The sequence below is a fragment of the Salmo trutta genome, chromosome 4 (genome assembly GCF_901001165.1).
Source record: "Salmo trutta chromosome 4, fSalTru1.1, whole genome shotgun sequence".
NCBI lineage: Eukaryota > Metazoa > Chordata > Actinopteri > Salmoniformes > Salmonidae > Salmo > Salmo trutta.
The window spans coordinates 72,606,300-72,629,453 of record NC_042960.1 but is presented as its reverse complement, the minus strand read 5'-3'; the positions used below and the strand labels follow the sequence as shown (position 1 = coordinate 72,629,453).

General features: G+C 43.6%; 1 protein-coding gene across 1 annotated transcript in view; it reads left to right on the top strand.

Annotated features, from left to right (window-relative positions):
• The window catches only part of tbc1d2b (TBC1 domain family, member 2B), a 92,530-nt gene that overhangs the window by 4,297 nt on the left and 65,079 nt on the right, over positions 1 to 23,154 (top strand). The window contains exons 2-5 of the mRNA XM_029751995.1: positions 1,381 to 1,522; positions 2,949 to 3,129; positions 16,853 to 17,034; positions 22,333 to 22,601. Coding sequence (XP_029607855.1) covers positions 1,381 to 1,522; positions 2,949 to 3,129; positions 16,853 to 17,034; positions 22,333 to 22,601 — 774 coding nt within the window. The remainder of the gene's footprint in view (positions 1 to 1,380; positions 1,523 to 2,948; positions 3,130 to 16,852; positions 17,035 to 22,332; positions 22,602 to 23,154) is intronic.

The following is a 23,154-nucleotide window of genomic DNA, read 5'->3' as shown; positions in this document are numbered from 1 at the left end:
TAGCAGAGTAGAACACCTGTTTAGGAGAGGTGCTGGCAGAGTAGAACACCTGTTTAGGAGAGGTGCTGGCAGAGTAGAACACCTGTTTAGGAGAGGTGCTGGCTAGCAGAGTAGAACACCTGTTTAGGAGAGGTGCTGGCTAGCAGAGTAGAACACCTGTTTAGGAGAGGTGCTGGCTAACAGAGTAGAACACCTGTTTAGGAGAGGTGCTGGCTAGCAGAGTAGAACACCTGTTTAGGAGAGGTGCTGGCTAGCAGAGTAGAACACCTGTTTAGGAGAGGTGCTGGCTAACAGAGTAGAACACCTGTTTAGGAGAGGTGCTGGCTAGCAGAGTAGAACACCTGTTTAGGAGAGGTGCTGGCTAGCAGAGTAGAACACCTGTTTAGGAGAGGTGCTGGCTAGCGGAGTAGAACACCTGTTTAGGAGAGGTGCTGGCTAGCAGAGTAGAACACCTGTTTAGGAAAGGTGCTGGCAGAGTAGAACACCTGTTTAGGAGAGGTGCTGGCTAGCAGAGTAGAACACCTGTTTAGGAGAGGTGCTGGCTAGCGGAGTAGAACACCTGTTTAGGAGAGGTGCTGGCAGAGTAGAACACCTGTTTAGGAGAGGTGCTGGCTAGCAGAGTAGAACACCTGTTTAGGAGAGGTGCTGGCTAGCAGAGTAGAACACCTGTTTAGGAGAGGTGCTGGCAGAGTAGAACACCTGTTTAGGAGAGGTGCTGGCAGAGTAGAATGAGTGGAAACTTGAAGGGTGATTGACAGGGCTGCAGACCAATCAGGTTGAAAGGTTCAGCCTTTTTTCCCCACCTGTACTAGCATGGAGTCTGTCCTCTCCAGACAACCCTCACATCCTGTATAACACTCTATGCAAAGGAAATGTTAGATTTTGTAGTTTAACATTTTGTGGATGTTTGTTTTGAGTTCTAAAGATGTAAACATGGTTTGTCCCCACTCTTCACGCTCCCATCTTCCAGGTGATTCGCTGCTGACTGCAGGATATCCTGCCCTAAACCTGAGACAATCCCTAACCCCGTGTCTCTGTCCCCCTCTAACTACAGGCCTGACCCTAACCCCTAAACCCCTAGCTCTTTGTCTCTGTGTTTCAGGCCCCTAACCCCCCCTGTCTCTGTGTTTCAGGCCCCTAACCTCCCTGTCTCTGTGTTTCAGGCCCCTAACCTCCCTGTCTCTGTGTTTCAGGCCCCTAACCTCCCTGTCTCTGTGTTTCAGGCCCCTAACCCCCCCCCCGTCTCTGTGTTTCAGGCCCCTAACCCCCCTCTCTCTGTGTTTCAGGCCCCTAACCCCCCCTTTCTCTGTGTTTCAGGCCCCTAACCCCCCCTGTCTCTGTGTTTCAGGCCCCTAACCCCCCCCTGTCTCTGTGTTTCAGGCCCCTACCCGCCAGGTGATGCAGTACTGGCTCCAACAGCTGCAGCAGAAACGTTGGGAGTTCAGTAACACCAGAGGGTCTGGACAGAGGGACAGCTGGACTTCCCCTACCCCTCACACTGGCCTGGTGGCCAAAGATGCAGGTACTACCCTGCTACACCCTTAGACTGGGGACAAAGATACAGGGACTACACCCTTACGCTGGGGACAAAGATACAGGGACTACACCCTTACACTGGGGACAAAGATACAGGGACTACACCCTTACGCTGGGGACAAAGATACAGGGACTACACCCTTACACTGGGGACAAAGATACAGGGACTACACCCTTACACTGGGGACAAAGATACAGGGACTACACCCTTACACTGGGGACAAAGATACAGGGACTACACCCTTACACTGGGGACAAAGATACAGGGACTACACCCTTACACTGGGGACAAAGATACAGGGACTACACCCTTACACTGGGGACAAAGATACAGGGACTACACCCTGCTACACCCTTACACTGGGGACAAAGATACAGGGACTACACCTGTACACTGGGGACAAAGATACAGGGACTACACCCTTACACTGGGGACAAAGATACAGGGACTACACCCTTACACTGGGGACAAAGATACAGGTACTACCCTGCTACACCCTTACACTGGGGACAAAGATACAGGGACTACACCCTGCTACACCCTTACACTGGGGACAAAGATACAGGGACTACACCCTTACACTGGGGACAAAGATACAGGGACTACACCCTGCTACAACCTTACACTGGATCCAGGACTACACCCTTACGCTGGGGACAAAGATACAGGGACTACACCCTTACGCTGGGGACAAAGATACAGGGACTACACCCTTACGCTGGGGACAAAGATACAGGGACTACACCCTTACGCTGGGGACAGACAGTAATTATAGGGTCAGAGCTGTGGCTGTTCACACTGCAGACAGTAAATACAGTGTTGGGGTCAGTGTCTGTGGGTCGTAACAGACAGTAAATACAGTGTTGGGGTCAGTGTCTGTGGGTAGTAACAGACAGTAAATACAGTGTTGGGGTCAGTGTCTGTGGGTAGTAACAGACTACAGACAGTAAATACAGTGTTGGGGTCGGTGTCTGTGGGTCGTAACAGACAGTAAATACAGTGTTGGGGTCAGTGTCTGTGGGTAGTAACAGACTACAGACAGTAAATACAGTGTCGGGGTCAGTGTCTGTGGGTAGTAACAGACTACAGACAGTAAATACAGTGTTGGGGTCAGTGTCTGTGGGTCGTAACAGACTACAGACAGTAAATACAGTGTTGGGGTCAGTGTCTGTGGGTAGTAACAGACTACAGACAGTAAATACAGTGTTGGGGTCAGTGTCTGTGGGTCGTAACAGACTACAGACAGTAAATACAGTGTTGGGGTCAGTGTCTGTGGGTCGTAACAGACTACAGACAGTAAATACAGTGTTGGGGTCAGTGTCTGTGGGTAGTAACAGACTACAGACAGTAAATACAGTGTTGGGGTCAGTGTCTGTGGGTAGTAACCGACTGTCTCTCTGCTGTGTTTCAGATGTCTTTGTGTTTGAGAAGCCCAGTCACAGTGACAGCATGGAGAGGGTACGCAGCGACTTCGCTATGGAAACGGACACAGACGGACTGGTGGGTGTCCAATCGGCACGAGGCCCCTCCCACCACCCCCCCAACACCCTCAACTTCTCCAGCAAGCTGGGTCACTGGAGCTCAGAGATCAGGTGAGGTCTGGTGTAAGGGCTGTGGTAAGTAGAGGTCGACCGATTAATCGGAAGGGCCGATTTCAAGTTTTCATAACAATCGGTAATCGGCATTTTTGGACACCGATTATGGACAATTACATTGCACTCCACGAGGAGCCTGCATGGCAGGCTGACTACCTGTTACGCGAGGGCAGCAAGAAGCCAAGGTAAGTTGCTAGCTAGCATTAGACTTATAAAAAACTATCAATCTTAACATAATCACTAGTTAACTACACATGGTTGATGATATTACTAGTTTATCTAACGTGTCCTGCGTTGCATATAATCAATGCAGTGCCTGTTCATTTATTATCGAATCACAGCCTACTTCGCCAAACGGTGATTTAACGAGCGCATCCGCGAAAAAAGCGCTGTCATTGCACCAATGTACCTAACCATAAACATCAATGCCTTTCTTTAAAATCAATACACAAGTATATATTTTTAAACCTGCATATTTAGTTAGTATTGCCTGCTAACATGAATTTATTTTAACTAGGGAAAATGTGTCACTTCTCTTACAAACAGAGTCGGGGTATATGCAGCAGTTTGGGCCGCCTGGCTCGTTGCAAACAAATTTTCCAGAATTTTACGTAATTATGACATAACATTGAAGGTTGTACAATGTAACAGCAATATTTAGACTTAGGGATGCCACCCGTTAGATAAATACGGAATGGTTATGTATTTCACTGAAAGAATAAACGTGATAGTTTCCAGATTTGACCATATTAAAACCTCTCTGGGGTATGTGGGACGATTTCGTCCCACCTACGTAACAGCTACTGAAATTCCAGTGGCGCGATTTTTGAATCGTTAGAAATACTATTACTTCAATTTCTCAAACATATGACTATTTTACAGCTATTTAAAGACAAGAATCTCGTTAATCTAACCCCACTGTCCGATTTCAAAAAGGCTTTACAACGAAAGCAAAACATTAGATTGTCAGCAGAGTGCCCAGCCAGAAAAAATCAGACAGCCATTTTTCAAGCTAGCATATCATGTCACATAAACCCAAACCACAGCTAAATGCAGCACTAACCTTTGATGATCTTCATCAGATGACACACCTAGGACATTGTGTTATACAATACATGCATGTCTGTTCAATCAAGTTCATATTTATATCAAAAAACAGCTTTTTGCATTAGCATGTGACGTTCAGAAAAAGCATAACCCCCGCAAACTTCCGTTGAATTTACTAACAGTTTGCTAAATTACTCACGATAAACGTTCACAAAAAGCATAACAATTATTTAAAGAATTATAGATACATTACTCCTCTATGCACTCGATATGTCCGATTTTAAAATAGCTTTTCGGATGAAGCACATTTTGCAATAATCTAAGTACATAGCCCGGCATTACAGGGCTAGCTATTTAGATACCCACCCAGGTCAGCCTCCACCAAAATCACATTTCCTATAAGAAAAATGTTCTTACCTTGCTTGTTCTTCATCAGAATACACTGCCAGGACTTCTACTTCAATAACAAATGTTGGTTTGGTCCCAAATAATCCATCGTTATATCCAAACAGCGACGTTTTGTTCGTGAGTTCTAGAATGCTTCTTCACGGTCCCGCGCATGGCGCATTGGCGTGTCAAAAATGTCTAAATATTCCATTACCGTACTTCGAAGCATGTCAACCGCTGTTTAAAACCAATTTTTATGCCATTTAACTCGTAGATTAGTGATAATATTCCGACCGGGAGTATGCATTGAGCCTAAACAGCCGAATAAAATTTCTCCTCAGAAGCGACTCGTGCACGCGCCTCATTCAAAGGTCCTCGGAGCAGCCACTTACAAAAGGTGATAATGTGTTTCAGCCTGAGGCTCCCTCGTAAACCTTCAGGTTTTTCGCGGGTTCTGAGAGCCTATTGGAGCCCTGGGAATTGTCACGTTACAGCTAAGATCCTTACTTTTCAATAAAAAGATGCAAGACGCACGACTCCTTGTCAGACAGGGTACTTCCTGCTTGAAACCTTGTCAGGTTTTTGCCTGCCATAGGAGTTCTGTTATACTCACAGACACCATTCAAACAGTTTTAGAAAATTCAGAGTGTTTTCTATCCAAACCTGAACAATAATATGCATATTCTAGCTTCTGAGTTGGTGTAGGAGGCAGTTAAAAATGGGAACATATTTTTTCCAAAATTCTCAATACTGCCCCCTAGCCCAGACAGGTTAATGACCAAAGGCTTGTATTTCTGTGTGTTATTATGTTATAATTAAGTCTATGATTTGATAGAGCAGTCTGACTGAGCGATGGTAGGCAGCAGCAGGCTCGTAAGCATTCATTCAAACAGCACTTTCCTGCGTTTGCCAGCAGCTCTTCACAATGCTTCAAGTATTGAGCTGTTTATGACTTCAAGCCTATCAACTCCCGAGATGAGGCTGGTGTAACCGATGTGAAATGGCTAGCTAGTTAGCGGGGTGCACGCTAATAGCGTTTCAAACGTCACTTGCTCTGCATGGGTAACGATGCTTCGAGGGTGGCTGTTGTCGATGTGTTCCTGGTTCAAGCCCAGGTAGGAGCGAGGAGAGGGACGGAAGCTATATTGTTACACTGGCAATACTATAGTGCCTATAAGAACATCCAATAGTCAAAGGTATATGAAATACAAATGGTACAGAGAGAAATAGTCCAATAATTCCTATAATAACTACAACCTAAAACTTCTTACCTGGGAATATTGAAGACTCATGTTAAAAGGAACCACCAGCTTTCATATGTTCTCATGTTCTGAGCAAGGAACTTAAACTTCAGCTTTTTACATGGCACATATTGCACTTTTACTTCCTTCTCCAACACATTGTTTTTACATTATTTAAACCAAATTGAACATGTTTCATTATTTATTTGAGGCTAAATCGATTTTATTGATGTATTATATTAAGTTAAAATAAGTGTTCATTCAGTATTGTTGTAATTGTCATTATTACAATTGTTACAATATATTTGTAATAATGCCAATTACAACAATACTGAATATATATATATAAATTGTATTTTTTTGGTCCTCTAATAATGGGTATCGGCGTTGAAAAATCATAATCGCTCGACCTCTAGTGGTAAGGACTGGGTCTGGTGTAAGGGCTGTGGTATGGACTGGGTCTGGTGTAAGGGCTGTGGTAAGGACTGGGTCTGGTGTGAGGGCTGTGGTAAGGACTGGGTCTGGTGTGAGGGCTGTGGTAAGGACTGGGTCTGGTGTAAGGGCTGTGGTAAGGACTGGGTCTGGTGTAAGGGCTGTGGTAAGGACTGGGTCTGGTGTGAGGACTGGGTCTGGTGTGAGGACTGGGTCTGGTGTGAGGACTGGGTCTGGTGTAAGGGCTGTGGTAAGGACTGGGTCTGGTGTAAGGGCTGTGGTAAGGACTGGGTCTGGTGTAAGGGCTGTGGTAAGGACTGGGTCTGGTGTGAGGGCTGTGGTAAGGACTGGGTCTGGTGTGAGGGCTGTGGTAAGGACTGGGTCTGGTGTAAGGGCTGTGGTAAGGACTGGGTCTGGTGTAAGGGCTGTGGTAAGGACTGGGTCTGGTGTGAGGGATGTGGTAAGGACTGGGTCTGGTGTAAGGGCTGTGGTAAGGACTGGGTCTGGTGTAAGGGCTGTGGTAAGGACTGGGTCTGGTGTAAGGGCTGTGGTAAGGACTGGGTCTGGTGTAAGGGCTGTGGTAAGGACTGGGTCTGGTGTAAGGGCTGTGGTAAGGACTGGGTCTGGTGTAAGGGCTGTGGTAAGGACTGGGTCTGGTGTAAGGGCTGTGGTAAGGACTGGGTCTGGTGTAAGGGCTGTGGTAAGGACTGGGTCTGGTGTAAGGGCTGTGGTAAGGACTGGGTCTGGTGTGAGGACTGTGGTAAGGACTGGGTCTGGTGTAAGGGCTGTGGTAAGGACTGGGTCTGGTGTAAGGGCTGTGGTAAGGACTGGGTCTGGTGTAAGGGCTGTGGTAAGGACTGGGTCTGGTGTAAGGGCTGTGGTAAGGACTGGGTCTGGTGTAAGGGCTGTGGTAAGGACTGGGTCTGGTGTAAGGGCTGTGGTAAGGACTGGGTCTGGTGTAAGGGCTGTGGTAAGGACTGGGTCTGGTGTAAGGGCTGTGGTAAGGACTGGGTCTGGTGTAAGGGCTGTGGTAAGGACTGGGTCTGGTGTGAGGACTGTGGTAAGGACTGGGTCTGGTGTGAGGACTGTGGTAAGGACTGGGTCTGGTGTAAGGACTGTGGTAAGGACTGGGTCTGGTGTAAGGGCTGTGGTAAGGACTGGGTCTGGTGTAAGGGCTGGGTCTGGTGTAAGGACTGGGTCTGGTGTGAGGACTGTGGTAAGGACTGGGTCTGGTGTAAGGGCTGTGATAAGGACACTGCAATAATCTGAGTACTGCGCTCAGAAAAATACATCAGGCATTCCAGATACCCGCCATTTTGGAGTCATCTAAATGCATAAATAGCATTAGAAATATTCACTTACCTTTAATAATCTTCATCAGAAGGCACTTCCAGGAATCCCAGGTCCACAATAAATGTTGTTTTGTTCGATTAAGTTAATAATTTATGTCCAAATAACTCCACGTTGTTTGCACGTTCAGTAAGCTACTCAAAATGTAGGACGCGCGAGGAAAATGTCACGATGAAAAGTCAAAAAAAGTTCTGTTTATGTTCGTTCAAACATGTCAAACGTTGTAAAGCATCAATCTTTAGGGCCTTTAGAATGTGAAAATTCAGTAATATTCCAACCGGACGATTCCATTGTCTTGAAAAACGTTTTGGAACACAGCTACCACTCACGTGAAAGCGCGCCAATGAACTGATGTCCTTCCCTCGGTCACCAACTTCCCAGCCTTCTTGTTCGGTCTCTGTTCATCATAGACGCCTCAAACAACTTTCTAAAGACTGTTGACATCTAGTGGAAGCCTTAGATTAGGGAGGTGAGGCAATAAATAGGCCGTAGTGGAGAAGTAATTACAATTCTTGTTCGGTCTCTGTTCATCATAGACGCCTCAAACAACTTTCTAAAGACTGTTGACATCTAGTGGAAGCCTTAGGAAGTGCAAAATGAAGTGCAAAATGAACCCTAACTCACTGTGTGTTTGATTGGCAATGACTTGAAAAAACTACAGGCACCAGATTTTCACTTCCTGGTTGTATTTTTCTCAGGTTTTTGCCTGCCATATGAGTTCTGTTATACTCACAGACACCATTCAAACAGTTTTAGAAACTTCAGAGTGTTTTCTATCCACATCTACTAATAATATGCAAATATTTGACTCTGGGCCCAAGTATTAGGCCGTTTACTCTGGGCACGCTTTTCATCCGAAAGTGAAAATACTGCCCCCTATACCTTGACAGGTTAAAGGGACAGTAGCTACTAACCTATACTTTCAGGTTATTAAAGGGGAAGTAGCTTCTGGCCTCGACTTTCAGGTTATTAAAGGGGAAGTAGCTACTTACTTTCAGCCCATTGTATTCAGTGCCAGTTGAAACTGGTATGACTGGTGTTCTTATCTGCCTGTCAAAAACTTCCTCTTGGAGAGAGATTGATGTGGCACTAACTCCATCTCTTTAAGTGGTGTAAGATGAGGTCTGACAACAGTGCCGAGGGTAGAGACCAACTTAGTTGTGTGATCCTACAGTTAGTGTGTGTTTTATGAACAATATGGCTGCTCTGCTCTACTTAACAGCCTTAGTCTCTCCTTTGGAAAACATCTGCTGCTTGGATGATGTCATGTTCCAGAATGCCAGAACTCACGGCTGGGTTGGAGTATGGAGAGGTCAAATGGAAATCACAATTCTGAGTAACATTCCAAGAGCGATTTAACAAGAAATTCTAGGGGAAGTTTCCGATGTACTATTTTGGGAAGTCTGACACACTAACTGGTCTTTATAACGTCAGGTTGAGAAAGCAGAAATGCAAGCTTCACCTATCATAGGTGTGAAAATACTGAGAGGAAATGGTCAGACACCATGTGGGTGAAACTTCACAAAACCTTCAGAGCCCAGAAATCCTCAATCTCCACCAGTGGAAGACAAGAGTTATCTCAGTAACACGTTATCGTAGTTCTCTCTCTCTAATATCATCAGAATAACACATTATCATAGTTCTCTATTTAATTTTTTATTCGAGAATTCCATTTTATTTAACCAGGTAGGCCAGTTGAGAACAAGTTCTCATTTACAACTGTGACCTGGCCAAGATAAAGCAAAGCAGTGCGAGGAAAAACAACAACACAGAGTTACACATAAACAAAAGTACAGTCAGTAATACAGTAGAAAAGTCTATATACAGTGTGTGCAAATGAAGTAAGATTAGAGAGGTAAGGCAATAAATAGACCATGGTGGTGAAATAATTACAATTTAGCAATTAAACACTGGAGTGATAGATGTGTGGAAGATGAATGTGCAAGTAGAGATACTGGGGGGGGGGGCAAAGGAGCAAAAAACAACAATATGGGGATGAGGTAGTTGCCTAATATCATCAGAAGAAGACGTTATCATAGTCCTGTCCCTAATATCACTCAAGGCCAGAGTCCAGAGGCCTCGCATACTTTCATTGAAATTCACTGGTTGTTTGTCCTTTTTAGTCTAAAGAAACATTAGAAATCTCCAGAAACATGCACATCATACATCAGGAAAGTACAGCTGAAGTCGGAAGTTTACATACGCCTTAGCCAAATACATTTAAACTCAGTTTTTCACAATTCCTGTCATTTTAATCGCTGTTTTAGGTCAGTTAGGATCACCAATTTATTTTAAGAATGTGAAATGTCAGAATAATAGTAGAGAGAAGGATTTATTTCAGCTTTAATTTCTTTCATTACATTCCCAGTAGGTCAGAAGTTTACATACACTCAATTAGTATTTGGTATTATTGCCTTTAAATTGTTTTTACTTGGGTCAAATGTTTCGGGTTGCCTTCCACAAGCTTCCCACAATAAGTTGGGTGAATTGTGGCCCATTCCTCCTGACAGAGCTGGTGGAACTGAGTCAGGTTTGTAGGCTTCCTTGCTCGCACACACTTTTTCAGTTCTGCTCAAAAATGTTCCATAGGGTTGAGGTCAGGGCTTTGTGATGACCTCTCCAATACTTTGACTTTGTTGTCCTTAAGCCATTTTACCACACTTTGGAAGTATGCTTGGGGTCATTGACCATTTGGAAGACCCATTTGAGACCAAGCTTTAACTTCCTGACTGATGTCTTGAGATGTTGCTTCAATGTATCCACATCATTTCCCTCCTCATGATGCCATCTATTTTGTGAAGTGCACCAGTCCCTCCTGCAGCAAAGCACCCCCCACATCATGATGCTGCCACCCCCGTGCTTCACGGTTGGGATGGTGTTCTTCGGCTTGCAAGCCTCCCCCTTTTTCCTCCAAACATAACGATGGTCATTATGGCCAAACAGTTCTATTTATGTTTCATCAGACCAGAGGACATTTCTCCAAAAGGTACGATCTTTGTCCCCATGTGCAGTTGCAAACCGTAGTCTGGCTTTTTTATGGCAGTTTTGGAGCAGTGGCTTCTTCCTTGCTGAGCGGCCTTTCAGGTTATGTCAATATAGGACTCGTTTTACTGTGGATATAGATACTTTGTACCTGTTTCCTCGAGCATCTTCACAAGGTCCTTTGCTGCAGTTCTGGGATTGATTTGCACTTTTCGCACCAAAGTACGTTCATCTCTAGGAGACAGAACGCGTCTCCTTCCTGAGCGGTATGACGGCTGCGTGGTCCCATGGTGTTTATACTTGTGTACTATTGTTTGTACAGATGAACGTGGTACCTTCAGGCATTTGGAAATTGCTCCCAAGGATGAACCAGACTTGTGGAGGTCTACAATGTTTTTTCTCAGGTCTTCGCTGATTTCTTTTGATTTCCCCATGATGTCAAGCAGAAGCACTGAGTTTGAAGACAGGCCTTGAAATACATCCACAGGTACACCTCCAATTGACTCAATGTTGTCAATTAGCCTATCAGAAGCTTCTAAAGCCATGACATAATTTTCTGGAATTTTCCAAGCTGTTTAAAGGCACAGTCAACTTAGTGTATGTAAACTTCTGACTAGAGGTCGACCGATTATGATATTTCGATGCCGATTATTGACGGGCCAAAAAAGCCGATACCGATTAATCGGCAGTTAAATAAAACATTTTTATTATTTTTTTTTTCAATTTGTAATAATGACAATTACAACAATTTTGAATGAACACTGAAAACTTATTTTAACTTAATTTAATACATCAATAAAAAGTATTTGGCCTCAAATAAATAATGAAACATGTTAAATTTGGTTTAAATAATGCAAAAACAAATTGTTGGAGAAGAAAGTAAAAGTGCAATATGTGCCATGTAAGAAAGCTAATGTTTAAGTTCCTTGCTCAGAACATGAGAACATATGAAAGCTGGTGGTTCCTTTTAACATGAGTCTTCAATATTCCCAGTTAAGAAGTTTTAGGTTGTAGTAATTATAGGAATTATAGGACTATTTCTCTCTGTACCATTTGAATTTCATATACCTTTACTATTGGATGTTCTTATAGGCACTTTAGTATTGCCAGTGTAACAGTATAGCTTCCGTCCCTCTCCTCGCTCCTACCTGGGCTCGAACCTGGAACACATCGACAACAGCCACCCTCGAAGCAGCGTTACCCATGTAGAGCAAGGGGAAACAACTACTCCAAGTCTCAGAGCGAGTGACGTTTGAAATGCTATTAGCGTGCACCCGGCTAACTAGCTAGCCATTTCACATCGGTTACACCAGCCTCATCTCGGGAGTTGATAGGCTTGAAGTCATAAACAGCACAGTGCTTGAAGCATTGGTAAGAGCTGCTGGCAAACGCACGAAAGTGCTGTTTGAATGAATGCTTACGAGCCTGCTGGTGCCTACCATTGCTCAGTCAGACTGCTCTATCAAATCATTACGACATAATAACAGACAGAAATACGAGCCTTTGGTCATTAAAATGGTTGAATCCGGAAACTTTCATTTCGAAAACAAAACGTTTATTCTTTCAGTGAAATACGGAACCGTTCTGTATTTTATCTAACGGACGGCATCCCTAAGTCTAAATATTGCTGTTTAGATTGTACAACCTTCAATGTTATGTCATAATTAATTACGGCCTTTGTTAGGAATAAATGGACTTCACACAGTTCGCAATGAGCCAGGCGGCCAAAACTAGTTAACTAGTGATTGTTAAGATTGTTTTTTTATAAGATAAGTTTAATGCTAGCTAGCAACTTACCTCGGCTTCTTGCTGCCCTCGCGTAACAGGTAGTCAGCCTGCCACGCAGGCTCCTCGTGGAGTGCAATGTAAGGCAGGTGGTTAGAGTGTTGGACTAGTAACCGGAAGGTTGCAAAAAACGAATCCCCGAGCTGACAAGGTAAAAATCTGTCGTTCTGCCCCTGAACAAGGCAGTTAACCCACCATTCCTAGGCTGTCATTGAAAATAAGAATGTGTTCTTAACTGACTTGCCCAGTTAAATTGTAAAAAATCGGCAAATCGGTGTCCAAAAATACCGATTACTGATTGTTATGAAAACTTGAAATTGGCCATTCCGATTAATCGGTCGACCTCTACTTCTGACCCACTGGAATTGTGATGCAGTGAAATATTCTGTCTGTAAACAATTGTTGGAAAAATTACTTGTGTCATGCACAAAGTAGATGTCCTAACGGACTTGCCAAAACTATAGTTTGTTAACAAGAAATTTGTGGAGTGGTTGAAAAACGTGTTTTGATGACTCCAACCTAAGTGTATGTAAACTTCCGACTTCAACTGTATATGCATTATACTCCAGGGAGCTACAGTAATATGCATTATACTCCAGGGAGCTACAGTAATATGCATTATACTACAGTAATATGCATCATACTACAGTAATATGCATCATACTACAGTAATATGCATTATGCTACAGTAATATGCATTATACTACAGTAATATGCATTATACTACAGTAGTATGCATTACAATCCAGGGAGCTACAGTCATATGCATTATGCTACAGTAATATGCATTATACTTCAGGGAGCTACAGTAATATGCATTATGCTACAGTAATATGCATTATACTCCTGGGAGCTACAGTAATATGCATTATACTACAGTAGTATGCATTACACTCCAGGGAGCTACAGTCATATGCATTATGCTACAGTAATATGCATTATACTACAGTAATATGCATTATACTCCAGGGAGCTACAGTAATATGCATTATACTACAGTAATATGCATTATACTCCAGGGAGCTACAGTAATATGCATTATACTACAGTAATATACATTATACTACAGTAATATGCATTATACTCCAAGGAGCTACAGGAATATACATTATGCTACAGTAATATGCATTATGCTACAGTAATATGCATTATACTCCAGGGAGCTACAGTAATATAAATTATACTACAGGGAGCTACAGTAATATGCATCATACTACAGTAATATGCATTATACTCCAAGGAGCTACAGGAATATAAATTATACTACAGGGAGCTACAGTAATATGCATCATACTACAGTAATATGCATTATACTCCAAGGAGCTACAGGAATATACATTATGCTACAGTAATATGCATTATGCTACAGTAATATGCATTATACTCCCGGGAGCTACAGTAATATAAATTATACTACAGGGAGCTACAGTAATATGCATCATACTACAGTAATATGCATTATACTCCAAGGAGCTACAGGAATATAAATTATGCTACAGTAATATGCATTATACTCCAGGGAGCTACAGTAATATGCATCATACTACAGTAATATGCATTATACTACAGTAATATGCATTATACTACAGTAATATGTGTTATGCTCCAGGGAGCTACAGTAATATGCATTATACTACAGTAATATGCATTATACTCCAGGGAGCTACAGTAATATGCATTATGCTACAGTAATATGCATTATACTACAGTAATATGCATTATACTACAGTAGTATGCATTATACTCCAGGGAGCTACAGTAATATGCATTATACTACAGTAATATGCATTATACTCCAGGGAGCTACAGTAATATGCATCATACTACAGTAATATGCATTATACTACAGTAATATGCATTATACTACAGTAGTATGCATTATACTCCAGGGAGCTACAGTAATATGCATTATACTACAGTAATATGCATTATACTACAGTAATATGTGTTATGCTCCAGGGAGCTACAGTAATATGCATTATACTACAGTAATATGCATTATGCTACAGTAATATACATTATACTCCAAGGAGCTACAGTAATATGCATTATACTACAGTAGTATGCATTACACTCCAGGGAGCTACAGTAATATGCATTATGCTACAGTAATATGCATTATGCTACAGTAATATGCATTATGCTACAGTAATATGCATTATACTACAGTAATATGCATTATACTCCAGGGAGCTTCAGTAGTATGTATTATGCTACAGTAATATGCATTATACTCCAGGGAGCTACAGTAATATGCATTATACTACAGTAATATGCATTATACTACAGTAATATGCATTATACTCCAGGGAGCTACAGTAATATGTATTATACTACAGTAATATGCATTATACTCCAGGGAGCTACAGTAATATAAATTATACTACAGGGAGCTACAATAATATGCATTATACTACAGTAATATGCATTATGCTACAGTAATATGCATTATACTCCAGGGAGCTACTGTAATATACATTATACTACAGTAATATGCATTATACTACAGTAGTATGCATTATACTACAGTAATATGCATTATACTACAGTAATATGCATTATACTCCAGGGAGCTACAGTAATATACATTATACTACAGTAATATGCATTATACTACAGTAATATGCATTATACCCAGGGAGCTACAGTAATATGCATTATACTACAGTAATATGCATTATACTCCAGTGAGCTACAGTAATATGCATTATACTCCAGGGAGCTACAGTAATATGCATTATACTACAGTAATATGCATTATACTACAGTAATATGCATTATACCCAGGGAGCTACAGTAATATGCATTATACTACAGTAATATGCATTATACTCCTGGGAGCTACAGTAATATGCATTATACTACAGTAATATGTATTATACTACAGTAATATGCATTATACTCCAGGGAGCTACAGTAGTATGCATTATGCTACAGTAATATGCATTATGCTACAGTAATATGCATTATACCCAGGGAGCTACAGTAATATGCATTATGCTACAGTAATATGCATTATACTCCAGGGAGCAACTGTAATATGCATTATGCTACAGTAATATGCATTATGCTACAGTAATATGCATTATACCCAGGGAGCTACAGTAATATGCATTATGCTACAGTAATATGCATTATACTCCAGGGAGCTACAGTAATATGCATTATACTCCAGGGAGCTACAGTAATATGCATTATACTCCAGTAATATGTATTATACTCCAGGGAGCTACAGTAATATGAATTATACTACAGTAATATGCATTATACTACAGTGATATGCAGTATACTACAGTAATATGCAGTATACTACAGTAGTATGCATTATACTACAGTAATATGCAGTATACTACAGTAATATGCAGTATACTACAGTAATATGCAGTATACTACAGTAGTATGCATTATACTACAGTAATATGCAGTATACTACAGTAATATGCAGTATACTACAGTAATATGCATTATACTCCAGGGAGCTACAGTAATATGCATTATACTACAGTAATATGTTTTATACTCCAGGGAGCTACAGTAATATGCATTATACTACAGTGATATGCAGTATACTACAGTAATATGCAGTATACTACAGTAATATGCAGTATACTACAGTAATATGCAGTATACTACAGTGATATGCAGTATACTACAGTAATATGCAGTATACTACAGTAATATGCAGTATACTACAGTAATATGCAGTATACTACAGTAATATGCAGTATACTACAGTAATATGCATTATACTACAGTGATATGCAGTATACTACAGTGATATGCATTATACTCCAGGGAGCTACAGTAATATGCATTATACTACAGTGATATGCAGTATACTACAGTAATATGCAGTATACTACAGTAATATGCAGTATACTACAGTAATATGCAGTATACTACAGTAATATGCAGTATACTACAGTGATATGCAGTATACTACAGTGATATGCAGTATACTACAGTAATATGCAGTATACTACAGTAATATGCAGTATACTACAGTAATATGCATTATACTACAGTAATATGCATTATACTACAGTAATATGCATTATACTACAGTAATATGCAGTATACTACAGTAATATGCAGTATACTACAGTAATATGCAGTATACTACAGTAATATGCAGTATACTACAGTACTATGCAGTATACTACAGTAATATGCAGTATACTACAGTAATATGCAGTATACTACAGTGATATGCAGTATACTACAGTGATATGCAGTATACTACAGTGATATGCAGTATACTACAGTGATATGCAGTATACTACAGTAATATGCAGTATACTACAGTAATATGCAGTATACTACAGTAATATGCAGTATACTACAGTAATATGCAGTATACTCCAAGGAACCACTACCCAACTCTTTCCTCCTTTATATCTTTAAATGATCTAGTCGCTGGCTTCGTATCCTAGTCTCTCTGTTGCTAAGGATGTGTGTCGTGGGTGACCGTGTCCCTTGCTCTGTCCGTCCACCAGGAACTCCATGTCAGGTCTGCGTGTGCCTCGAGGAGGAGGAGGAGGAGGAGGAGAGAACAGACGCTCTGTCTTCTACACTGGGAACAGTGCTGATGAGTGGGAGATGTTGGACGCTCCCTCAGCCAAGGACATCAACCAGGACCACAAACCTCCCATCCAGCCTCAGACTGACAGGCACAGACGTAGGAGTCCTCCTCACCCTTCCTGACCCTCACCACCACCTCTTCCTCCTCTTCCTCTTCCTCCTCACCCTCTGTCCCCTTCCTGACCCTCACCACCACCTCTTCCTCCTCCTCTTCCTCCTCCTCCTCACCCTCTGTCCCCTTCGTGACCCTCACCACCACCTCTTCCTCCTCCTCCTCCTCCTCCTCACCCTTTGTCCCCTTCCTGACCCTCACCTCCTCCTCCTCACCCTCTGTCCCCTACCTTACCCTCACCTCCTCCTCCTCCTCACCCTCTGTCCCCTTCCTGACCCTCACCTCCTCCTCTTCCTCCTCCGCCTCACCCTCTGTCCCCTACCTTACCCTCACCTCTTCCTCCTCCTCTTCCTCCTCACCCTTTGTTCCCTTCCTGACCCTCACCACCACCTCTTCCTCCTCCTCTTCCTCCTCCTCTTCCTCCTCCTCTTCCTCCTCCTCTTCCTCCTCCTCTTCCTCCTCCTCCTCCTCCTCACCCTCTGTCCCCTACCTTACCCTCACCTCTTCCTCCTCCTCCTCCTCCTCACCCTCTGTCCCCTTCCTGACCCTCACCTCCTCCTCTTCCTCCTCCGCCTCACCCTCTGTCCCCTACCTTACCCTCACCTCTTCCTCCTCCTCTTCCTCCTCACCCTTTGTTCCCTTCCTGACCCTCACCACCACCTCTTCCTCCTCCTCTTCCTCCTCCTCTTCCTCCTCCTCCTCCTCCTCACCCTCTGTTCCCTTCCTTACCCTCACCACCTCCTCTTCCTCCTCCTCCTCCTCCTCACCCTCTGTCCCCTTCCTGACCCTCACCACCACCTCTTCCTCCTCCTCTTCCTCCTCCTCTTCCCTCCTCCTCTTCCTCCTCCTCTTCCTCCTCCTCTTCCTCACCCTCTGTCCCCTACCTTACCCTCACCTCTTCCTCCTCCTCTTCCTCCTCTTCCTCCTCCTCCTCACCCTCTGTTCCCTTCCTTACCCTCACCTCTTCCTCCTCTTCCTCTTCCTCACCCTCTGTCCCCTTCCTGACCCTCACCACCACCTCTTCCTCCTCCTCCTCACCCTCTGTCCCCTTCCTTACCCTCACCTCTTCCTCCTCCTCTTCCTCCTCCTCACCCTCTGTCCCCTTCCTGACCCTCACCACCACCTCTTCCTCCTCCTCACCCTCTGTCCCCTTCCTTACCCTCACCTCTTCCTCCTCTTCCTCCTCCTCACCCTCTGTTCCCTTCCTGACCCTCACCTCTTCCTCCTCTTCCTCCTCCTCACCCCTCTGTCCCCTTCCTGACCCTCACCACCACCTCTTCCTCCTCCTCTTCCTCCTCCTCCTCACCCTCTGTCCCCTTCCTTACCCTCACCTCTTCCTCCTCCTCACCCTCTGTCCCCTTCCTTACCCTCACCTCTTCCTCCTCTTCCTCCTCCTCCTCCTCCTCCTCCTCACCCTCTGTCCCCTTCCTGACCCTCACCACCACCTCTTCCTCCTCCTCTTCCTCCTCCTCTTCCTCCTCCTCCTCACCCTCTGTCCCCTTCCTTACCCTCACCTCCTCCTCTTCCTCCTCCTCCTCCTCACCCTCTGTCCCCTTCCTTACCCTCACCTCCTCTTCCTCCTCCTCACCCTCTGTCCCCTACCTTACCCTCACCACCACCTCTTCTAGCCATACTCCCAAGTACTTGTATGAGGGGACTACCTCCAGCTCTAAACCCTCAGAGGTAGTTATCACACCTGTGCGGAGAGGGCTATTCTTCTTACCAAAAGACATGACCTTTGTTTTAGAGGAGTTCAGAACAAGGTTAAGGGCAGAGAAAGCTTGTTGGACACTAAGAAAGCTTTGTTGTAGAGCGTTTAGCACAAAATCCAGGGAGGGGCCAGCTGAGTATAAGACTGTATCATCAGCATATAAATGGATGAGAGAGCTTCCTACTGCCTGAGCTGTGGTGTTGATGTAAATTGAGAAGAGCATTGAGCCTTGGGGTACTCCCTTGGTGACAGGCAGTGGCTGAGACAGCAGATTTTCTGACTTTATACACTGCACTCTTTGAGAGAGGTAGTTAGCAAACCAGGCCAAAGACCCCTCAGAGACACCAATACTCCTTAGCCGGCCCACAAGAATGGAATGGTCTACCGTATCAAAAGCTTTGGCCAAGTCAGTAAAAATAGCAGCACAACATTGCTTAAAATCTAGGGCAATGGTGACATCATTGAGGACCTTTAAGGTTGCAGTGACACATCCATAACCTGAGTGGAAACCAGATTGCAAACCCGAGAGAATACTATAGACATCAGGAAAGCCAATCAGTTGATTATTGACAAGTTTTTCCAACACGTTTGATAAACAGGGCAAAATAGAAATAGGCCTATAACAGTTAGGATCAGCTTGATCTCCCCCTTTAAATAAAGGATGAACCGTGGCTGCCTTCCAAGCGTCTTCGAAAGAGGAGATCAAGCTGATTATATACCAATTTACAGAGGCCAGTTCATGAAGGTAGACTTGCTCATTAAAGTTTTTTTAGCAAGCGTCTATGACAAATCAGGACAGGTCATTTCACTGAGCAGCCATTATGAACACAGGCTGTAAAACAGTGATCACTAAGGACATTACAGAAAACACCAGACTGATACCTATCAGGATTATTTGTAAGGATAACATCGAGGAGAGTAGCCTTTTCTGGGAGTCATACCTTGTGGGATTGGTAATAATCTGAGAAGGATTTAGGGAGTTGCTTTAGGACTTGGTCAGGTGGTTTAAGTATGTCCCAGTTTAGGTCACCTAGCAGGACAAATTCAGACTTAGTGTAAGGGACCAGGAGAGAGCTTAGGGCTGGTAGGGTACAGGCTGGTGCTGATGGAGGATGATAGCACCCAGCAACAGTCAACAAAGAGCTATTTGAAAGTTTAATACTTAAAACCAGCAAATCAAATTGTTTGGAGACAGACTTGGTGGAGACAACCAAGCACTGAAGGTGATCCTTGGTAATGATTGCCACTCCACCACCTTTGGAAGATCTGTCTTGCTGAAAAAGGTTATAACCAGAAAGGTGAACATCAGTATTCAAAACACTCTTCCTTAACCACGTCTCAGTAATGACCAACACATCTGGATTGGAGCTGAGAACACACACTTTCAATTCATACATTTTAGGTAATAAGCTTCTAGTGTTAACGTGCAGAAAACCCAGGCTTTTACGAGAGCAGAAATCAGTGATATCAGAGCACCAGTCAGAAAAGGGGCTAGCAACAGTAGATGGGCCAGGGTGTACATGCACATTTCCAGATATCATCAGCAGTAATACAATCAGGGCACGGCAGAGGACAGGGAGAGCTCTACAGTGCTGATTTATAACATCTGAATGTGCATCAGATGGTAACAAGATCATATTGTACATCAATTTCATCAGGTAACATGAACACAAAGCCAGCGAGAGGTGGTTAGAATAGGATGAGAGGCCAAGAGTCTGTTTAACCAATAGAGAGTCAGAGTCCCGAGTGTGGGAACAAACATAGTGTCCCACGGTTGGGTAAACTAGCAAGTTAATTTTCAACAAAGCACGCCGGAGTCATGAGGCAAATGGCACAATAAAAAAAATATATATAACGACTTGGGGCTATTGTAAGTTCAAAGAGTCACTCACCCCAAACAAGATAACTTGAGAGAGTAGCTCTCTCTGAGTCCAGTAGGTTATAAAAGTCTGAGATTAAAATTAATAAATTATAGGGCTATACTAGTTAATTAAAACGTTTCTGAGTAAGCTCACATAATAAGCTTCACAAGTTAATTAGCCTACCTAAAATTTCGATCAGTCCAAAGTCTAGGGGAGATGGTGAACAGATTGCCAGGTAGAATCCAAGCAGCAGGCAACAGGTGTCACACCCGCTTTGGAGAAGCTTTTTTCAGGAGGCAGATTCCTTGTAGAAAATCCCAGCTAGCAAGTCTTTTTTTCCATGTGGAAAAGGAGGTGGTTAGAAAGCTGTATCTCTTCAGTTTCGGCGAATGACTGGTCCTTTGTGACGTCCAAACAAAGTTGTCCTGTGGCTGTTGTATTTTGGAGATAGGTTATTTAATTTTAGGTAAAGTGTCCTCGCTGCACATCAGTTCAAAGTAGAGATTAACCCAGGGGGTACTGTATTGTAATGACCTCTGGATAGGTGGAGGGGTTTTAAAGGCCTTGGGAACAAGAATCTTTGGTAGTCGGGAATCCTTCCAGTTCATTTTGTCCAAAATCAGGTTGTAGGTTTGGAGTTTTGATTTGGAGTGAAGGTTATGTTGTGGATGGTAGTATCCTGTATATGTCCTGGTGACATAGTGTTGTGGAGGGTAGTATCCTGTATATGTCCTGGTGACATAGTGTTGTGGAGGGTAGTATCCTGTATATGTCCTGGTGACATAGTGTTGTGGAGGGTAGTATCCTGTATATGTCCTGGTGACATAGTGAAGGTTATGTTGTGGAGGGTAGTATCCTGTATATGTCCTGGTGACATAGTGAAGGTTATGTTGGAGAGGGTAGTATCCTGTATATGTCCTGGTGACATAGTGTTGTGGAGGGTAGTATCCTGTATATGTCCTGGTGACATAGTGTTGTGGAGGGTAGTATCCTGTATATGTCCTGGTGACATAGTGTTGTGGATGGTAGTATCCTGTATATGTCCTGGTGACATAGTGTTGTGGAGGGTAGTATCCTGTATATGTCCTGGTGACATAGTGAAGGTTATGTTGTGGAGGGTAGTATCCTGTATATGTCCTGGTGACATAGTGTTGTGGAGGGTAGTATCCTGTATATGTCCTGGTGACATAGTGTTGTGGAGGGTAGTATCCTGTATATGTCCTGGTGACATAGTGTTGTGGAGGGTAGTATCCTGTATATGTCCTGGTGACATAGTGTTGTGGAGGGTAGTATCCTGTATATGTCCTGGTGACATGGTGTAGTAGAGGGTAGTATCCTGTATATGTCCTGGTGACATAGTGTTGTGGAGGGTAGTATCCTGTATATGTCCTGGTGACATAGTGTTGTGGAGGGTAGTATCCTGTATATGTCCTGGTGACATGGTGTAGTAGAGGGTAGTATCCTGTATATGTCCTGGTGACATAGTGTTGTGGAGGGTAGTATCCTGTATATGTCCTGGTGACATAGTGTTGTGGAGGGTAGTATCCTGTATATGTCCTGGTGACATGGTGTAGTAGAGGGTAGTATCCTGTATATGTCCTTGTGAAAAACTCTAAAATCTATATTTTTGTAAAAACATACTGAAAAATGCAGGAAGACTGCAGTCACTGTATCTATAGTAATCCCTCCCTCTTGACCTCTCACCCCCAGACTCCATTGGTTCTCCGTTCACATTCGACTTCGGGCGGAGCAGCAGTTCGTCGTTGCGGCCAAAACGGCCCACTCTACGGGACATAATGGGTACAGGGAGGGGACGCAGCGCGGAGAGCTCTTCCCCCTCCTCCCAGACCACGCCCCCAGCGGAGTGTAACGGCAGCAGGACCAATGAGCTGCAGCTCCGCCTGCAGAGCCAGGAACAGGAACTGACACGCCTCCACGAGGAGAACAACAACCTGACTGAGGAGTTAACCTCCCAGAAGGTAAGGTCATAGAGAAACGCGCACACAGACGCGAGCACGTTTTTTCAAATCTGATTTTTAAATCAAATTTTTACTTGCATCAGTTACTTGATGTGGAATAGAGTTCCATGTAGTCATGGCTCTATGTAGTACTGTGCGCCTCCCATAGTCTGTTCTGGACTTGGGGACTGTGAAGAGGCCTCTGGTGGCATGTCTTGTGGGGTATGGATGGGTGTCTGAGCTGTGTGCCAGTAGTTTAAACAGACCTCTGGTGGCATGTCTTGTGGGGTATGTATGGGTGTCTGAGCTGTGTGCCAGTAGTTTAAACAGACCTCTGTTGGCATGTCTTGTGGGGTATGGATGGGTGTTTGAGCTGTGTGCCAGTAGTTTAAACAGACCTCTGGTGGCATGTCTTGTGGGGTATGGATGGGTGTCTGAGCTGTGTGCCAGTAGTTTAAACAGACCTCTGGTGGCATGTCTTGTGGGGTATGTATGGGTGTCTGAGCTGTGTGCCAGTAGTTTAGACAGACAGCTCGGTGCATTCAACATGTCAATACTTCTCATAAATAAAAGT